Here is a 19193-nt window from a genome sequence, read left to right as displayed (position 1 = left end):
GGTCTGAACTTAAGTCTGGGTCTACTACTCTGCGTTCTTCAGTAATAATTCAGTGTGTCTGAGAATTCCCGCCACCCTTGTTGGGCTGGTTTCTGACCCTTTTCTCTAGATGACTAGATGACAGTGGTCTCTCAATCTCCCCCGGCCCGCGTGTCCCTTGGCCCAGACACACGCAGCTTTGACTCACCCTCTCCTTCAGGCAGAGTCCGTTAAGCCCCCAAGAGCAAGATCACTGCTGAGGGGGAGTTCGTGGCGCTTTCTGAGCTTGATCTTGGCCCTCCCCGTTAGTGCCTCCTTGCTGACCTCTGCCCCACCCTGACCAAGTGTTCTACGGTTGAGATGGAAAAATCCACCTCAGAGCAGATGGCTTTCAACCTCTGTTTCAGAGGAATAATTGGCCCACGTACCATGAGGTGAAAATTAAAATAAAGCAGGGCGTAGTTTGAGCAGAACAGCGCCCTTGGGCTTAAGAGTAACTTTGACCTATTCCTCCCAGACTAGAACGATTATCCGGCTGCCAGAGAGTTCTTAGAGGAATCACTTTATTAATGGTGTCGCTGGCGAGGTGGTATTAGCCCTGAGACGGGCTTCATCTGCGCTCTGAAAGCAAGCCCGGCCGTGCAGGCAGAGCCAGCCCACGTGGACGCCGAAGCAGTGATCATGGGATCTTCCACTCTGTATTTTCTTGTTCCTGCCACAGCCTGTCATGAGACCAAGAAAACTTGTTTTGAAAATGCTTGACAGCCAAAACAACCTGTTCTCAGCCCTGGGTGAGAGGGTTTGTCCTCTCTGGTCGTTTGTATACTGGTAGACGTTTGACTAGCTGCTGACTGGAAAAAATGAATTTGCTGGGTTTTTTTCTCATATTGTTCACAGGCAAGTGTGGTGGCTTTCCAGGCCTTGTTTCCCCTTTTCCCAGCTTCCCCAGGGACATTTTTTAAGAGTGTGCCTGAGTCAAACTGATGAGTGGATGTTAGCAACATATACCTATGAGGCTATAACTGACGGTTACATCTCTGGGGTTGTCTTCCCCAATCCTGTTAGGTTTCCGCCTGCGATTTTCCACCTGCAGTTAGCCCAGCGGCCGGCTTGGCCTCCTGCACTGGTGGCTGCGAGGCTGCAGCCGCGTCCCTGCTCCCCCTGCCGCACCACACAGGTCTGGGTCCGGGAGGTCTTGGGTGCGTCCTAAGACTGTGAAGGAACCACTTCACTCCTCCTCTGCAAATAGAGGGTTGGACTAGGTGAAGAACAGACAAACAATAGCCTAAGGGCACATATAGCGAGCTGCCTGTTTTTATAAATAGTTTTATTGGAACACAGCCACACCCATTCACTTACGTATTAAGCATGGCTGCTATCACTACAAGGAAAGAGTTGTAGAGACCTGCTAAGCTGAGAATACCTATGATCCAGTCCTTTACAGAAAAAGTTTGCTGCTCCCTGGACTAGATAATCTTTAGTATTTTCATATTCAGCTTTCCATGAATTTTGACCTTGTGGCCCTTCTTTTACAGCCAGAGCTCCTGAAGTAACTGATAAGGAGCTCGCTAGATGGGGGCCTCTCTCTTCTTTGTAGTCATTCCAGTCCAAGCAAGCATTCAGAGAGTTGAAATCTGCAAAGGATGGGGGCTTATTCTGCTGTGTGTCTGTATTTGTTTATTGATCTGATGACTCTGTATCCATGGTGTCCACCAGTTTTGATAGGAAAGGCACCCCTGCTGTGTAGGTCTGACTTCATTCAGGGGCATGGTTCAAGGTGGGACACCTATCGGTGGCTCCATGGAAAAGAACACTGATTTGTGTGTTGATGACCATGACAGGAAGGGGCACCGAATGCTTTCCTGGGGACCTGGGTCTGCCTTGGTCTCCAAGACTGAGCAGCTGGGCAGGAGCGGCTCCACGTGGCGGGGCAGGTGGGTGACTCGTGAGGAAAACAGGCATGGGTCCTGAAGGTGCCCTACAATTGCAGAGATGAGGAAAGCACTAATCCTTCTGATCTTTTAATAAATAAAATTATTATCCCAGGCACATGCACCCCAGAACCACGTTCCAGACGCATGGTAGGGAAGCTGCAACACAGAATCGAATGGTCCTCTTACCAGGCCCCCCGCTCTATAAAGAGCTTTTTGCACAAACTAGAAAAAGGTGCCCCCTTTGGGATGGTGCAGAGTTCAGCCAACAGCTTTGGGTAAGAAAAACCTGTCCCTCTCTCTGGGCATATGGCCCTGGGAGAGCACACAGCTTAGTGAGTGGAGTGGGGCTAGATTTCAGCCCCACTTGCCCCCTGGGCCCCAGACCCCATGTGCAGGGCAGAAGCTGCCCTCTGCAGTGCAGCAGCCACTCCTAACGCGTGGCATCGCAGAGGGCTGTGGGGTCCTCTCACAGGGGCCTCACTAGCCAACAGCAAGAGAACTCTGCTCAGCCTTGGCTTTTGAGATCACAGCAGCCTGGGCTGGTCCCCATCAGCAGTGCTGCACTGTGAGGCTGGCTCCGGGTCTTGGGGCTGGAATATGGGTGCCCCAAAGCTTGGTCCCCTCCTGGCGGGCTCCATAGGTCCTGATCTAGTTTAGGTCCTGGCTCTTCTCTGCCAACCTCTGACCTAAAACTGGCTCCACTTAAGGAATGCGCCTGATTTTCCACACTTATATCTCAGAGGTGACATGCTAGCAGCACAAGGACATGTGTTTGCAGAGGTCCAGAATAGACAAGCTGGCGGTGGTGGGGCTGACCCCACCCCAGAGGCAGCGGTCACACACTGCCCAGGGTGCGCGGTGACAACACTGCCAGGACACCCTCCTCTGCAGGGTGTGTTGTCAGAGCGGTTTTGAGGAGGCTGTTACGGACTCTCCATGGGTGAGACGGCTTTGTGGTCAGATCTGATTTCCACTTCTCAACTGACATTGGAAATTGTATCTGGGCCAGCCATGTGGGCAGATTTTGAAAGATTCCTAACCCACCCTTTTCATTCTGCATCTATCAGCGGTTCTCAGCAGTACAGAGGCGAGAGGACTGGGACAAAAGAGAGGCTGGGAGCCCATCGTAGCGGAGAACTCAGTGTTACTTTCTGTCCCCTTTCTTGATTCCGAAAGGCTTCTGGGGCCAAGACAGAAGGGAGTTTGTCATGGTTCTGAGCCTCTAAAATGTGCAGAGCACCCTGCTGAGAGTTAGGGTGAGTCCTGTGGACAACAGCAAGCACTTCTCTCTGTCCTAAAAGACACGAGAGGGAGGCTGGCACCGTGGGAAAGCTGAGGAGCCCAGTAATGTCCCCGCCGGGCACTAGCCCTGATTGCCAGCCAACGCCAGGGGCCCAGGGCCTGAGCAAAAGACCTCTCCCAGGTAGCAAATGTTTTCCAGGTTATAAACTTACCACTCTCAGCCACCAAGCTCATGATAATGCCTCTCACTTTTAGGTACAGAGGCTATGGCCAGACATGGGGTTGGGAGAAGCACTCAGCATGGTCCTTCTAGTTGGACATGAGGACTCCAGATCCCTTCTAATGGGACATGGGTGTCCCCAGAGCCATGCCCTTCCTGCCCTAAGCCTGTGGCCACAGAGGACACCAAAGACCCTCCATGGCTGGTGTGTGCTGTCACTGGGCACTGGCTCATAGCCAGGTCCCACTCTGCCTTTACCATGTGCCTCTACTTCATAGACTTGGTTGTTGCTTGAATTAAAATGAGGTAATCTTGAAAGCATATTATCAAATACCAAGTATGAAGGTGAGTAGTTTAGTTTATTTACTCATTCAGCAACTATTGAGTACTTACTGGATACAGGCAATGGTTGCAGGTGTCCCAGGCCCACTCCTAAACAGGAGCTATTCTCTGTTGACTTAATGGGGCACGGGAGTTGGTCGTAGTGTGTTTACGTAGCTATGAGACGGGAGCGGAGGCTGGGCGGAAAGGAAGCTAACATGGTGTGAGTTCTCACCATGTGCCTGGCACTGTTGCCTTGCAACTACCCATCGGTCCCGTGGGTCCATTGGAGAGAAAACTCACTACATGGAGACTCAGGAAGACACACAGGTGCTAAGTGACAGAGCTGTATCTGAATTCAGTTCTCTGATTCAAAATCCACGTTCTTCCCTCGGAATGGGTGGAATGGTTGTAGGGTGTTCTCCTTGCCAGAGAATGACCCTAGCAGGTTCCCTCTCTGATCCATTTTTCTTCTCCCAAGGATCCCCCAGATCAACAACCCAGGCCAAATCCAAGCCAAAAATGGTCCCCCCGATTCTAGGCCAGAAAGTTGGAACCACAGGAAATCAAAGCAGAATGAAGCCCCGTTACCAAAGCCAAACCTCGTGCTTACAAGGGTGGATTTTAGGAAAACAGCAGCCTTTGATGCACGCTCAGAAGTCCTGCCACGGTAATCCGCTGCAAGACAAGCCTCTCCCCAGCAGTGCACTCTGGCAGAGGGAGGGCAGGTATCTTCTCAGGCATTAAAGCTACTAGCAAGGACCCAGATTCATTTGAGGGAGCTATTGGTTTCCCCAGAGGATCTAGCTTTTTGAAATAAAATTGTAAAGATTTCATTGGCCGCTCTGGCCCTGCCCCCACCCTGAGGCCTCCCTCACCTCTAACTCCCTAGGGAAGAGGATTGTCATGGGACTCATGTCAGTGCTCAGCTCAGCATCAGGGCATCCTTTTCTGAGGCTTAGCACCAAGTACTTATTCTAATAAAGAACGGTAAAAAGACAGAAGAACTAAAGACAGTATTGTCTGGCTTGGTCTCCGAAACCGGTCCCTGCAATTGGCAGTGATTGCCTAGACTTCAGAATAGATTTAAGAAAGAAAAAAGGATATTTATTTATTTAATCAGTCAATCATTCAGCAGAAAATTAGGGTATTTCTGTATCCCTGAGGTGTAACCTCCAGAAATGAACACAGAAGCCTCTGGTATCTACATCAGAGGTGGGGAATTGAAAGAGCTCCACTTAGAGATGGGCGAGCCCGGGGCTCTGGAGCCAGCAGCCCCCAGTGCTCAGGAAGGCAGCTTGGCCTTGGAGCCGAGTGCATGATGGAGGCTTCAGCTGCTGCGCGCTCCCCGCCCCCCACTCAGTTCACAAGGCCCCACTGAACCTCGGCAAGTGTGAGCCGCCAAGCTCTACCCAAGGCTGACCACAGAAGCAAACGGCGTGGGTACAAGAGAAACCAGGCCATTTAGATAGGATTGTTTCGTTCAAGAAGGCAAAAGTAAGACCCATGGGTGGGAGTTTCCAGGGGACAGATTTCAGTTCAGGAGAAGGAAGAACATTGTGACTTAGAAGTGCCTGTAGGTAATGAGCTGTCCCTTACAAAAGACACTCAGGCAGAGGCTGGAGGATCGCCCCTCCAAGTGCTATTAGGGCAAGTCCTGTCTTGGACAAGATCCTAAGACCTCTTCCGACCGTGAGTGTGTCTAATGAGTACCGAGTGAGTGGCTCAGCGGTCCATGCTGCGTAGCTTCAGAGGCTGGACAAGTGACTGGGCTGAGGTTGGCGGTGATAGACTGTGGAGGGCTTGATGCTTATGCCAGGCCTCGAGAGTGGGTAGGTTTGGGGTAGACGGGAAGACCCCCACCATGTTGTATGGTTCAGAAGCACCCTTAGCCTACAAAGTAAAGGGACTCCTACTTAGCTGGCTCCCATAGTGGCAAAAGGGAATTAATTATTGTTTGTGATATACTTTAAGATTCCCCCAATGAAGACCTTGTATAAATGCAAATTATCATTATTGTCATTACGGGTGCTAGATGTCTGGCCTGCTGGATAATGCCCTGTTTTAGCTCTGAGCAGGGAAGAAGGCGATCCCTGGGCAGTAAGTTTGCTCCCGTTGTTCCAGAGCAATGGCAGTAAGGAGCTGGTCAAGGAGGGTTGGCCCGTGGCTGTGGAAGTGAAGCCACCCACGCCAGACCAGGGTGAGCATGAGCTCCCTGCCCTGGAAGTCAGGCCTGGCCCCTGCTCACGTTCGCTCCTTGGCCCTTGCAGGAACCAGCCCTTTACTAACACAGGAGCTAACCATGAGTGCGTGTTTGGTTGTGCACTGGTCTGAAGGATGGAAGGAAGATGGCCAGGGTGGATGCTGGCCATCCATCCTTGAGGTCCTATCTGGAGACAAAGGGAGGCTATGTAGGAACCTCACACATGTACAGTGCCTTTGATGATGCTTATCAAGGCCCTTGAGGGCACCCCTGTAGCAAAGCACGGGGGAGAGGCCATTTACTAATTATTGCGTCCACTTCAGAAACTGTCTCTGGCTGCAGTGGTTGGATTGGTACCAAAGCAATAATAAGAATAATGGATAATAGTATATTAGACCTGGAAGTGAACTAGGAAGCCATCCCTTCACTTTACAGATGAGGCCTCCAGGACCCAGAGGGGTTGTTGCTGATCCCAGGTCACAGAGCAAGTGAGACGTGGAGCCAGAATCACAGCTCAGGCCTCCCCATTTCTAGTGCATAGCTCAGTTATGTTGGGGTAACAGTCCCTACTGTTTCATAGCACTTTACAGATGTAGTGCTTTTATGTTAAAGGAACCTTCTGGGCCACGATTTAGAGAATGCCTGTGATGCCTCCCGCATGCGGCCGGGGAACTGCACATGCCCTCCCGGCTCGCTCTCTCCCTCCTCCCACACACACAGAGTAGGCCTCGTTCTTCCAATGGGACAGTGCCGTCAGAAAGCAGGTGGACAAGCCAGAGGGAAGTCGGGTTCATCCCTTTGTCCGTTGTTATCACAGTCGTAATTCTACTGAAAAGCCACCCTATACAGGTCCCTAAAGCGTGATAAAGACACCAGTCAACCTTTAGAAGGGGTTGTAAGAACAAATGTAGGGGTAGCAGGGGCTGGCAGTGAATGGCTCTCGAAGTTCACTACCAGGCTGTTGGAAATTCCAGTTTTAATGGAGGAAACTAAAAAATAGCTAAGATGTTGTTTGGGACGGGCAGGGTCACCAAATCAAAAAAAAATTTTAGATACCACCTATCTCACTCCACAGTGTAGATGAGGAAACGGAGGGGTGACTCAGTGTCATGCAGCACGTGGGTTGGGGACTCCCCAGCCCCCTCCAGCATGCTCTCTCCTGGCAGTGCTGGCAGCGTGGAAGGAGTGTGCACTTTGAAGTCGCGCACTCTGGGTCATAAATAGCATCGCCGCTCTTAGATGCCTGGTCTTCAAAAAGTTACTTTGCCTCTCTGAATCGTTGATTGCTCATTGGCAAAAAGAGAGAGAATAATACCTAACTGGTAGCAGGCCCATCAGGAGGAGTAAGTATAAAATAATATAGATAAAAACAGCTCACATGATGTCTGGCATGTATTAGGCACCTTCTTCCTTTGTACTCCTGGCGGCCAGCCTTTTACCACAATCCACAGGAAGACGTTTATTTTTTATGCTAATCCAGTATATATAACTGAAACAAATGTTTCACAAAAATAATATTCACCCTTGTCACATGTGATGTACTCTGCTTTTCATTTTATTTTAATGCTTCTCAGGACCCACTAAATTGATTTCACAGCACTCATGGCTTGCACCCATCATGAGAACAAGCCTCTCTGATACCGTGTGTGGGTATCCTTGATCCACACTGACGTGTGTCCCTCCTTTCCTTTCTGTAACTGGCACATGGGGCCACAGAGCTGCCTGTCGACAGCACGTGTGGGGCCCTGGGCTTGTGCCGAGCGGAGTGAGCCCCGCCAACTGACAGGGCAGGTGAACGCCTTCTCCTGTGCCCTCCCACCCTCTGCAGTGCACGCCAGCGTGACCGCGTGGTCGAGAGGACCCCGAAGGGCTCCGTCTGCCCACACCTCTGCAGCCTCCCGCTAGCCTGCCATGGAACTTCCCCATGCCCCAGCCCAGTCCCCATGGAGGGCCTGGCACTCCAGCAGGGAGGGAGGCCTCTGGCTTCCTCTCCCATTGACAGAGTTTATTTGGAATTGCTGCTTTCCCACCTGTAGGCCCAGAGAGCCAGGCATCTGGGGAGATTGTTTCAGCTGTCACGCGGGGGGATTGGGGCGAAAAGAAGAGGCACCATGGCCGTCCTTGCTGCCCCTCCCCTACCTCTTCCAGGGGTACCTATGGACAGCCGGCTGGGAGTGTGAATACCCAGAGAGCTAGAGTGACCAAACGTTGTGCCCAGAGACAGCCGTCAGGGCCCGAGCAGCTGAGGGAGACAGGAGCTGCAGCCTCTGGGGGCTGAGAGTCCAGTGGGAGAAACCAGACTCACAGCCATGCAAACAACACGCAAGAGCCCCAAAGAGACTCTCTGGGAAGGGGAGGATAATTTTATGCCCCAAAGAGTTGATCTCCTAAGTGGTCTGTCAGTCCTTTGGGGGTCTGGTGCTTTCCCGCAGAGGCTGCTGCCTGGCGAGGCTGAGCAGAAGCCTTGAGGGCCCTCCCCACCAGAGTGGGACTTGGGTGCAGACCCCTCACTGATCAGTGCTCACACTCCGCATAGCACCTGAGCACTTCCTCTTTGAGGTCCATCCTTTGGTTTTTCCCCTTTTGCTGACTAAGAAGGAGAGGGTCATTTGTGATCTTAGGGGTGACTCACCACCCTCAGCAGGCGACCATCTTCTCCCAGCCAGCCCAGTGTGGGGGAGACTGCATGAGCAGAGGACTTGAGAGGTCTGTGGCCAAGGCACCTGCCATCTGAGGCACACCTGGCAGGCGCAGACAGGGAAACAAAGGGAGCATTGGGTTGCAGCTCTGCTCTGGGTCCCACGTCCCCGGCAGCACCGTGTTTCTTAGTCCCCTGCACCTACTCTGTGGCCTCAGCCCAGCCAGGTGCACGCCATCCTCTTAGCTGACCCCTCACCCCAGGACCCAGCCTTTCTCAGCAGCCCCACTGTCACCCCCTCCTCCCAGCCTCTCATCAGGTGGCTTCTGGATGGAAACAGCCTCAGCCTCAGAATTAGCAGACAGGCCGGACTGGCTCAGACTCTGCCTACTCGCTCTGGAGCCTTAGGTCGGCACCTTAGGGACATTCATTCATTCATTCATTCATGCACCAAATTGACATCCTCCTCCTGGGAAGGCCCAAGGCAGATGAGCACCGTGGGCACTAAGGCTGAGCCCTCCCCAGTCTCTGCCCTCAAGGAGGTCACAGAGAAGACCTGTGCTAACAGCGACCATTATTATATGCCGTGTTACAGGGACCATCCACTTCTCTGGCCCTCAGCTTTCCCTTCTCTGTAATGATGGGCCTTGATGAAGTCTGAGGTTTCTTTCTGTTACAAAACTATAATTCTAACATTCGTCTTTAAATAAGCGAAATGTTTACATTTGTTTGGGACATGTTTACTGAGCTGCTGGGTGTTGGGCGGTATACTCGAACGTAGGGTGCAGAGATGGATGAAGGTGCCGCTGGGTCTTGCTGTGAAGGAGCTTCTGCGGGGGCGTGGGAGAATGGCTGGGATGGGACAGACACATGCGCACAGAGACGGAGCCCAGAGGAGGGAGGCGGCCCTGTGGCTGGGGAGGCTCAGGAGCCCGTGAGTTACCCTGTTGCTCCCTCTCACTTGGCCAGCTGGCCTTCTCCTATCCCTCCCCCCCCACCCCCCCTACACACACACATACACACACTGCGCAGGGAATGCCCAGAGCCTGGCCTGCGCAGCTGCAGAAGCTGGCTGCAAGCTGCTCTGGCCCCAGGGGCCTGGCCAGGCTCCAGGGGGCCTCCTTGGAGTGCCTCAGAAGGGGAGAGAACTACTAGGTAATTTTGATCATTTCAGAAAAGCCTTTAAAAATACCTTGTGATTTAGAAGAAGCTAGATTTCATCCCAATACTTTGATGTCTAGAAATGGATCCCAGTTGGTTGTTGAAGTCCTCCTAAACAGCTTTTGATTTAATTCAACTCATACTGAGACCACGGTCTCAGACATACCACAGGCGAGGAGCCCGAGCCGTGTTAGACACAGTCTAGACACCGACCTCGACACCGCGGACTCGGGGCAGACGGGGCCAGGCCTGAGGCTGGAGGGCCTGTGTGCCATGGAATCGAGCAGAGGGGAGTTTGCTTCCCGCTGAGGACCAGGGCCGCTGCCTGACCCTGAGTTTTGATAGTTTGTTCTCAGTATGCTATCCAGCCTTTGCATCACAAGGGTGTTAATTTTCTTGTTTTGCAAGTTTGGACCCCCTAAAAATGAACCAGGCCTGCTCAAGGGTTGGCGCACTCAGGAGACCGTGTATGTGAACCAGTTACAAGCACTTGTTTGTTCCTGACATAGCCTGGGGCTCAGCTACAAAACAAGCTCCCATCGTGCCAGGCACTTGCTCCCAAGGCGCCCAGAGCTGGATGGGCCATCTGCATGGGGCCTTGGGAGGGTTTGGGGTGAAGGGCACTGAAGTAGAACCGCCCTTTGTAAGATCCTATTACAAGGATGACTCCTTTGACATGGGGAGAGTAACCCCAAATGAGTCAGTATTTACAGTGGCCGTTCAGGACAATAAGGATGAGGCAAGCCCACGAGGAATAATTAGCAGGACTTGACTTACACTATTTACAGGACTGCTTTGATTTTTCAGACCACAATCGGTTTTCATACAAGTGATTGAAAACATGTGCCAGTTGAAGTCACCGCTGCAGAAGAAAACTGGAAAAAGAAATGAGCCTTAGATGTTTTGGAACTTGCCTCTATCTGCCAGAATGAATTCTGACTTGATTTATATGTTCTCGGTTTCCTGACAATGAGGGTCGTGTCCCCAAACCACTTCTCCTGCCTGCCGCTCCCCGCCACCACGTTGGCTTGACTCTGGCAGACATCCTAAGGCTCCTCTTACGGTTGCCCAGAGAAAAGCATTTTCGAATTCCAGAAAGAGTCTACTTTGGTCCTGTTTTGGAAGAAGGCAATTGTTTAGGCTCTTGCAAAATAAAAAGTCCTAAGTAAATGAGGCTAAAGGCAGCAAGACCACAGGCTCCCCTCCACGTGGCCATGCTCCTGCGGGAAGATGTGCTCCCGCGGCACTGGGACCAGAGTGGCAGGTGTCTTCACTAAACTCACGAAGCTCGCTCTCCCACTGGCAGACTGGGAATGTGGCCGCCGCCACCCTGGACAGAACGAACGCTGTGAGTCCAGCTGTGTGCGCGTAGCCTGCCTCCTGTGGCTCCTTCCCTTTCCTCAGAGTCCCCAGCCTCTTCGAGCTTTAGGGTCTGTTTTTATTTTCACTTTCTTAAAGCTGTATTGATTCAGATTTTTAGATGTTGATTGCATGGGTTTTTATTCTTTTGAAAAGCTCCAGTTAATAAATTAAAAACTCTACTTCCAGTAGGGAAACCCCTGTTGATGAGACCTTGTTGAACAAAGACTTCTAACTGCCTTCCCCCAAGGCCTCTGTGGATGTTCCTGAGGGCTCCCCGTCGTGACTCTCCGTGGCCCCCAGAGCCCCTTGCCCAGAACACACGGACTATTGGATTTCTCACGCGCTGTCTCCCCGACAACTTACTGCGAGCTTCGTGACTGCGAGCCTCCTGTCGGGGGGAGGCAGAGGGGTGGCCAAGAGGAGCAGGCCGGTCCCTCCACCCCAGGAACTGCCTGTGGTACTCCGCAGTGTTCATCACTAACCCTGTCCCATTTGTGGAAAAGGATCCCAGAAAGTGGCAGTAACTGCCACCCACCTCAGTGCACTTCCGCCCCCACCTCACCCCACTGCTGTCACTTACAACACGTTGGGCCCTGGGTTGGGCTGGTGCCCTGATTAACAGGTGAAGAATCAAGACACAGTGGGGTCCAGTGGCTTACTCAAGGTCATGTGGATATCTTAGGACCATGACTGGGTGTCACTTAGAGATCATAAGGTATAAGACTTCTTGGTGCAGGTGAAGAAACTGAGTCCCGGCTTCTGATGACATAACAAGCCAGGGTCTGGACTAGAACCCATGTCTTCTGCCTCATGGTTCAATGTTCTTTCCACTTTTCCACTGTCTCCCCATTATGATACATGCTATCCTGAACAGAAAAAGATCTATTTGAGGCCAACTTCAATACCCCATCATGGGCAGTCAGAGCCCCAAGATTCTTTTTTCTTTAACTTTTTATGTATTGATTTTAGAAAAGAAAAGAGAGAAAGAGAGAAACATCGATTTGTTGTTCCACTTACTGATGCACTCATTGGTTAATTCTTATATGTGCCCTGACCGGGGATTAAATCTGCAACCTTGGCGTGTTGGGATGATACTCCAACCAACTGAGCCACCCAGCCAGGGCAGAGCCCCCGTGATTCTTAAACATCCACAGCTTCAGCCTCTTCCCTGCCCGAGCCTTGACCGGAGCCTCGCACAGGCGCACGCCTGCTGGCTTGGACATGGAGGGCATGTGGGGCCTCTCCCTGCAGAGCTCATCCTTAGATACTGTAGTATGTCTAGCAGTGCGGGACTGGGTTCTGAAAGATGCACAGTGTCCCAGTGACTTCGGCTGGACATTCATCCCTGAGGTTGGCACTCCCTGTGCCTCTAGCTGCCAGCTCTGTGTGATAAGTGAAAAGTGATCCAAGAAGCCACAGGGGAGAGAATGAACTGAGGGCAGTGACCCTGGGACCTCTGTTGCCACACAGCATTCGTCTGTCCCCACAGATGCACAGCCCCTCCCTCTCAGAGCCAGCTTGGTAACGGTGGACACCTATTGATGATCTATTATGACAGGCACTTGGACCATCTCACTCAATCCTCATGAGGATTACCCTTTAACATAGGCATTATTTTTCTCCTTTATAGCTGATGAAACTTAAACTAAAGAGGTGAGTCACTTGCCCAGGTGACAGCTCCATTGAGGAGCAGGGCCCAGCCTGGAGCCCAGGTGTGGCTGGCTCCAGCGCCCCCTCCACACCACCGGCCCTTCACGGCCTGCCTCCTGCCCGGCCCTGGAGGTCATCCGGCCCAGCTCGTGGCTTTGTAGATGAGCCCAAAGAAGAGAAGGGATCCAAGGTCTGGAAGAAAAGACCCTCTGAGCACCTCAGTTCCCTGACCCCTGCTTCCAGGAGTCTGTCGGCTCTGCCTCCTCTGTGCCCGTGAGCTGAGGCCTGGGCCGAAGCCAGTGCTGCTCCTGTTCATGGGACACCTACCCGGCTGATCTGTTCTTTCGGTGCTGCTCTCCTAGCCTGAGGCCCGGGGATTGGACTGAGTTTGGATTTTAGAAAACTGGAGCAAAGGGACTGAGCTCAGTGAAGAGGGTCAGAACCTTACTTTGTCCTGAGGTGTACTGAGCTCCTCCTCATCTAAAAACGAACTCCCTTCCAGTGAGAGTGGAATGAGGAGCCGGCTGCCTTGGGGCCCATCTCCTCCTGGCCGCCTTGGCCAGTTCCCGGGCAGGTGAGGAGTCCTTCCCTCCCCGCCCCGTAACACACACTTGGCCTTTGGGTCAATGAGTTTTTAAAAGGTGACAGGTAACTAGTGCTACTGATGGCAAGATATACCCCAGGCAGCTGTCCATTTTTTCCAATAAAAAAGTGAAATAAATGCAGATAGCGCTTTAAAAAAAAATCTCTCCGTGGGGGGGACCCCATTGCCATTTTGCCTTCCCACCTCCTCCCCCTCCCGTGACTGACCTCCTGGGGACCGCTGAGAAGCACGCAGTGACCGCGGCCCGTGGCATCGTGCCTGGGAACAGCCCTTCCCCACACTGCTTCCCCTCCAGGTCACGCAGTCTGCCCTGGCAGGGGAAGCCCAGGACAGAACAGGAAACTTCAGAACTTTCTGAAGGAGGAGAGGGCCTGCTGGAAGGCATGCTCCCTCTGGCCAAGACCTTTTGTTCTGAGGAGCTTGCCCTGCTGCAGCCCCTTCCCCCAGAACTTTCCAAGGAAAAACTAAGCTGCTCTTTCCTCCCTCACGTTGTCTCTTGTGAGCATCGCATCAGGGTGGGCTTACCACCCCCCCACCATGGGGACACAGAGCTCAGGGCTTCTCACTGTAAGCCTAGTGTGCTCGCTGCCCCGTCACGGTCCCCTGTTCCATGAGGGCCATTGTGGCCTGGTGCAGTGGGTGGGGAAGGGCTCTGGGCCTTAGTTCTCAGAGAAGGGGACAGTGCAGCCGGCTCAGGAGGCGCACGTAGGAGGCGGCTTTTTCTTTCCTTCTCACTGACTGCTGGCATGGAGCTTGGGGGTGGACCGTGTTTCCGTCTTCAGTACCTAAACACTGCGTTTGTCTGCTCTCTGGGGTGGCTGTCTCCCACTTCTTAAACAGCACGGACCGGACGGGCCTAGACTGCGTCTTGCAAACAGGTGGCCGTCTACCCACGGCCTTAATTGCAGCCCCAGAGGCCCCAGCGAGTACCATCTGTGGGCAGGCCCGCGGGGTCCCCGGGGAAGGACGTGTTGTCTGCTTTCCAGGGCTGGCAGCAGCCCAGCAAGGAAGACGTGCGCATGTGTGACAGATGCCCGGGGAGACGCAGTGTCTGCGTGCAGGGAGAGAACCCTGGTGACTGGAGAGGACTTGATGGGGACGAGGGCGTTTGGCCTGAGCATGAATAAGGCCCAGAGGTGAAAATCGGCCTGTGTGAGGGAAGAGCAAGTGGCCGAATTGTGTGGGGCAGAGGGTCGCATCCTGGATCATGCATGGGCTTCAGGGGACCCATGACAGTCCCGGTTGCATGTACTATCACAGGGGGATGACTTACCAGCAGCTTTTCTGGGAGAGGATCCTTAGCTTTTCAGCTTCTCAGGGTGGGGGTGGGGGGCAGTGGTCATTAATATGTTGCGGCACCAGAGAGTGAAAATCGCTGAGTGCCAGGCTGCGAGCTGGCGTAGTGGCAGAGACCCGCACTCTGCGGGAATTTATCTAGTTGAGGCAGGAAGGTGAAGTAAACCTTGTGTCCAGGCAGGAGACAGGCTTCTGTAGCAGATGGGTTGAAAAGGAACAAGAGGGAGAGCCAGAGGGTGTCAGGAGGGAGAGAGGGCATTGGGGAGGAAGAGGAAGAGCCGGCAGGATGAAACCGCCACCAGGTTTAGAGAGAAGTGGGGACTGGGTGCCGTCACAGAAGTACAAGTGGGCCAGAGCACTTCAGATACCAACTGTGGAAGGACACTTAATGTATAACACACACGCTGGTTTCGGTGACAGAGACACAGCCGGTCACAGGGCCTGGAAGTCGGGGGGTGAGGGGGGAATGAGGGCCGGGCCCCCGATGGGGCAGCTCTCGGCTGAGGGTGATGTGAGCCTGAGAGGAGCCATGCGGAGCCGGAGGGGAGCGGAGAGCGGGCAGGACGGAGGAGATCCAGGGGTGTCCATCTGAGAGAGGGGAGGAGATCCGGGATGCGCGGTGTGACACAGAAGGAGCGCTTCCAGGGGGAGGGGCCAACATTTCAGGGCTGCCAGGGCTGCAGAGGCCAGGACCGAGAAAGCCAGAGCAAAGGGCTGAAATGCAAAAGCCCGTTCCAGCGGACTTGGTGTTGGGGAAGGGGAGGCAGTCAGGTGTCGCCCATAATACACTGTGCTATGATCTGGGGATGGCCCTGGGCCTCCTGAGTTGCTGGAGGATCCCTGCTTGAGTTTCACGCCCCGAGCCCCTTTTTTCCCTTCTCACTGCTTTGGCAAGCTGCCCGCTGTCTTCAGCGAGCCCCTCCACTCTTCTGTTGGGTGCTTCTAATCTCCTGGGGGCCTGGAACGCCAAGCCTATTAGAACCGTAGCCCAAATAAAATGGGCTGTGGGAGGCTCCCTTGGGTGAGGTGCATGAGGCCTATGTAGTACTGGTGATGAGTCTTCTCGGCGGCCCTCCCTATAGTTCATGTTACGGTTCTGGGTGAGCCACTTATGGTTAAGTATGACTTTTCTGCTCTTGTAAGAGTCAGGGGCGGAGGGAGGAGAAGCAGGAGGCAAACCTGGGTGGCCGGGGCAAGGGCTGACCATCCCAGCCCATCCAGCTTCTTCTCCCTGCACTCTCTGTGTGTTTAGTTCCCAGCTCACAGCAAGCTGCCCCGTGCCCCCAAGCCACTGCTCCTGCCGTGTCTTTCCTAGAACCCCCATGATGCCAACCCTACCTCTGCCTGCACTGAGCACCCCAGGTTAGGGCCTCATGGCCCATCCATAAGTGCCCTGACCCCCTCAGCAAGTGTTATGTATGTGTCTGTCTCCTTCTCTAAACCGAGGTCTCCTGGGTGGCAGGTGCCACATCTGTGTCATCTCACACACAACCCTGGGCACCTCATAGAGTGCTGCACAGAGTAGGCCCAGCCTGTGGCCCTGTCCTGATGTGCAGTGTAGAGCCTGCTTCTACAGATTCAGATCTGAGTGCCAGAGAGGCCAAACTCTGCCCCAGATCCCGTCTTTGCCTGGAGAAGGTTCGCTTGATACCCACCTGGCTTGCTTTCTGGGAGATTAAACTACATATACGAGGTCTGTTCAGAAGGTATCCAGCCATGTAATATGAAAAATAGAGACATTTACTGAAGAAGATACAAGATACAAAAAACATTGTACACAGGACAGTGACACCTCAGTCCCCTTCAAAGTAGGCACTTGGGGACCTCACATAGTTCTCCCAGTCGCCATCAGCTGCCGCATCGTATTTTCCTGAATCTCATTGATGGTCTGAAACCTCTTACCTTTCAAAAGTGCTTTTAGTTTTGGGGAAAAAGTAGAAGTTGCAGAGTGCCAAATCTGGGCTGCAGGGGGGCTGAGTGACCTGGGTGATTTGATGTTTTGCCAAAGAACTCTGCACAAGGCGTGATGCACGAGCAAGTGTGTTGTCGTGATGAAGCTACCAATTACCATTTGCCCATAACTGCAGCCTTCTGAATCATCTGAATGGTTTCCACAGAGAAATGTTCAAGCTTAACTCAAAATTTGATGCAGATTCGTTGCTCTACTCGCTCAGTCATTTTGAATGTGATGACCACACAATACACAAGCTTACTCAAGGGGATCTACTGCCCCCACTGACTAGTACAGTGAAGTCATCATTGTTCACACATGCGCATTCCAGTCCACTCTCCTTGGCTGCCAGGTTACATCAATGTCACTCAAACAGTTCTTGTTTTATTAACAATGGTTGGACTTTTTCTGGACAGACCTCGTATGTTTGGAAATAAATGGAGATGATGGATCACTTGAAATCCTTTTTATTAGACTCTCTTTGTCTACATGAAGTCAAAGATCTAATTGAGTGAAAAATGCAACCCTCTTGATACTTTAGATCATGATGACTGGGTAGTTGGCTGGGTCAGTCTCTGGCTTGTAGTTTGAACAGGGCTTGTCTTTGGCCTGGGAAACAGCAGACAGAACCTGAGGACTGATGTCTAATAGGAAATGGCAACCAGGAAAGTCTTTGTGCGAGATAGCACAATAGTGAAGTGCGTGTACCTCCCTTGGAAAAATCCAGAAGGCTTTGCATCGGCAGGAAGGAAAATCCAACCCAAGATGCATGAACAATAAATAACAACTGTTCCGAGTTAGGTTGAAAGCTCTGAGTTGCACTTTTTTCAAGTTGTTTGTGCTAACCACAACTTTTTTCTCCCCCTCTTTCCCACCAGGGCTTATTTCAAAAGCTTTGTCCCTCAGTTCCAGGAGGCAGCCTTTGCCAATGGAAAGCTCTAGGAAACACCAGTCTTGAGAGGTGGCCAGCCAGACTGCTCTGTCCACATGCGTGTCAGCAACACATGGCCGCTTCCTGGAAGCCACTTGGAACGTCTTCATGGCAACGGATTGCTCACACAGCAGCTTTGCGAGCCCCGTCTGGAACCCAAGCTGGAGCTGGCTGGCAGTAACCCGTCCTCGAGCCCCCCACCTCTGGTTGCTCCTTCTTTGTTTCCTTCAGTATGTTTCTTAGTTGGAAAAAATAAAGTCACAAAAACCATGACGCAGTACTTTTTCAGGGAAAGTAAGACATCTTAAACACACACACCCTTCTTTGTCTCTTAAGATCTCTTAAGTTTTAAAATTAAACCCTCCTTTGCCTTTTCCACCTCCTGAAACTAGTATCTTACGTGTGTGCATGCACATGCGTGTGTGTACACATGTGTGTTTCACTTACACCCCAGCATTTCCCAGTGGGGGCAGTTCCTCCATGGGAGAAGTGCTGCCTGAATGAAACTGACCGAATTGCACTGTGTCAGTATCCTCTCAGCCAGGCCCCAGGCTGGAACTCAGAACAGCTGAGTTCCAGCTCCTCGTTCCTCCTTCACAGCTCCCTGTGCACCCCGAGGGCTGTCGTTAAAGCTTGCCGTGGGCATCAGTGAGCCTGCCCCTCTCTCTCCTCTCCCCTCCCTAGGCCGATGGGAGAGCTACTGGGGTGTTTTCCCCCAGGGACGTGCTCAGGAGGCCGGAGCAGAGCTCGAACAGACACCCATCTTGGCTACCAGCTGGATGGCTGCCCAACTCGGATCTTCCACTGCGCGGGTACTTTGCCCCATGCCCTGAAACCTTGGGAATTCCCATGGCAGAGAATAGTCCAGTGTCCTGTTTCCACACCCCAGCTCTGCCATTAGCTGGCGGGTGACCTTCAGTCAGTCCCTTCTCTCTGTGATACAAGGACTCAGCTCATCCGAATTACCGAGGAGCAGTTTCAAGAGCCACTGCTCTGAGTCCCAACTGCAGGCCTGTGGGTTCAGAGCTCACTAGCCAGGGCTTAGGCGTCTGGATGCTGATAACTACCCCCAGGTGACTCTGTTGAATAGGTGGTCATGAGCCCCTCGGCCCACTGAGTGCCCCTTCCACTGCAGGGCACCTGTGTGCCAAGCTCCACTCTGCTCCGTAACAGCCATTTAGGACAGCTGTGCCACCCTCTCCCCATGGAGGGGCTTGGAGTGGGCTCGCTGCCGTCAGAGCCAAGAGCCGACTGAGCTGGGGTTTATTTAGGACCCCGTAGGGGTTTCCAGCTCCAGTTCTAGCAGGGGCAGTTGTGGGATGGGGTGAGGTCACATGGCCTAGACCCGTGGCATTTCAAATAGCCAGTCAGTAGTGACAGCTGTCAGCAGTGGGCCGTGTGGTTGGGAGTGGCCCTCCTGCCCCTGCCAGCCAACCCCTGGGGGTCCACAGAGGCTCAGGACGGCCAGACCTGAAAGACAGCGCCCGCACGTTGGCAGCGTGCGCAGCCTAATCCTAAATGCTGTCACGCACTTCCTCCCAGCACGCCTCTGCGACAGACCTGTGAAGTAGCAAGTGAGGAGGGTCACCCTGTCCACAGGTGAGGAGACAAGATCAGAGAGGTTAAGGGAGTTACTCATGATCACCAGCCAGCCGGGGTCAGGTCAGGACTCCACCCAGGCTGCTGGCTCCAGACCCAAAG

The 19193-nt window shown here is 53.0% G+C and overlaps 1 protein-coding gene across 2 annotated transcripts in view; it reads left to right on the top strand.

Moving 5' to 3' along the window:
* Window positions 1-17762, top strand: part of BABAM2 (BRISC and BRCA1 A complex member 2) — a 340273-nt gene extending 322511 nt beyond the window's left edge. For both annotated transcript variants that reach the window (XM_090280995.1, XM_090280994.1), the window contains one exon: window positions 17440-17762. In XM_090280995.1, coding sequence (XP_090137121.1) covers window positions 17440-17519 — 80 coding nt within the window. In that variant the 3' untranslated portion in view covers window positions 17520-17762. The remainder of the gene's footprint in view (window positions 1-17439) is intronic.
* The last annotated feature ends 1431 nt before the right edge of the window (window positions 17763-19193 follow it).

Source organism: Furipterus horrens, unplaced genomic scaffold, assembly GCF_987537825.1.
Source record: "Furipterus horrens unplaced genomic scaffold, mFurHor1.1.pri manual_scaffold_6, whole genome shotgun sequence".
Classification (NCBI taxonomy): domain Eukaryota; kingdom Metazoa; phylum Chordata; class Mammalia; order Chiroptera; family Furipteridae; genus Furipterus; species Furipterus horrens.
Note: the sequence above shows the minus strand (reverse complement) of the source record. Positions and strands in the feature narration are given on the sequence as shown.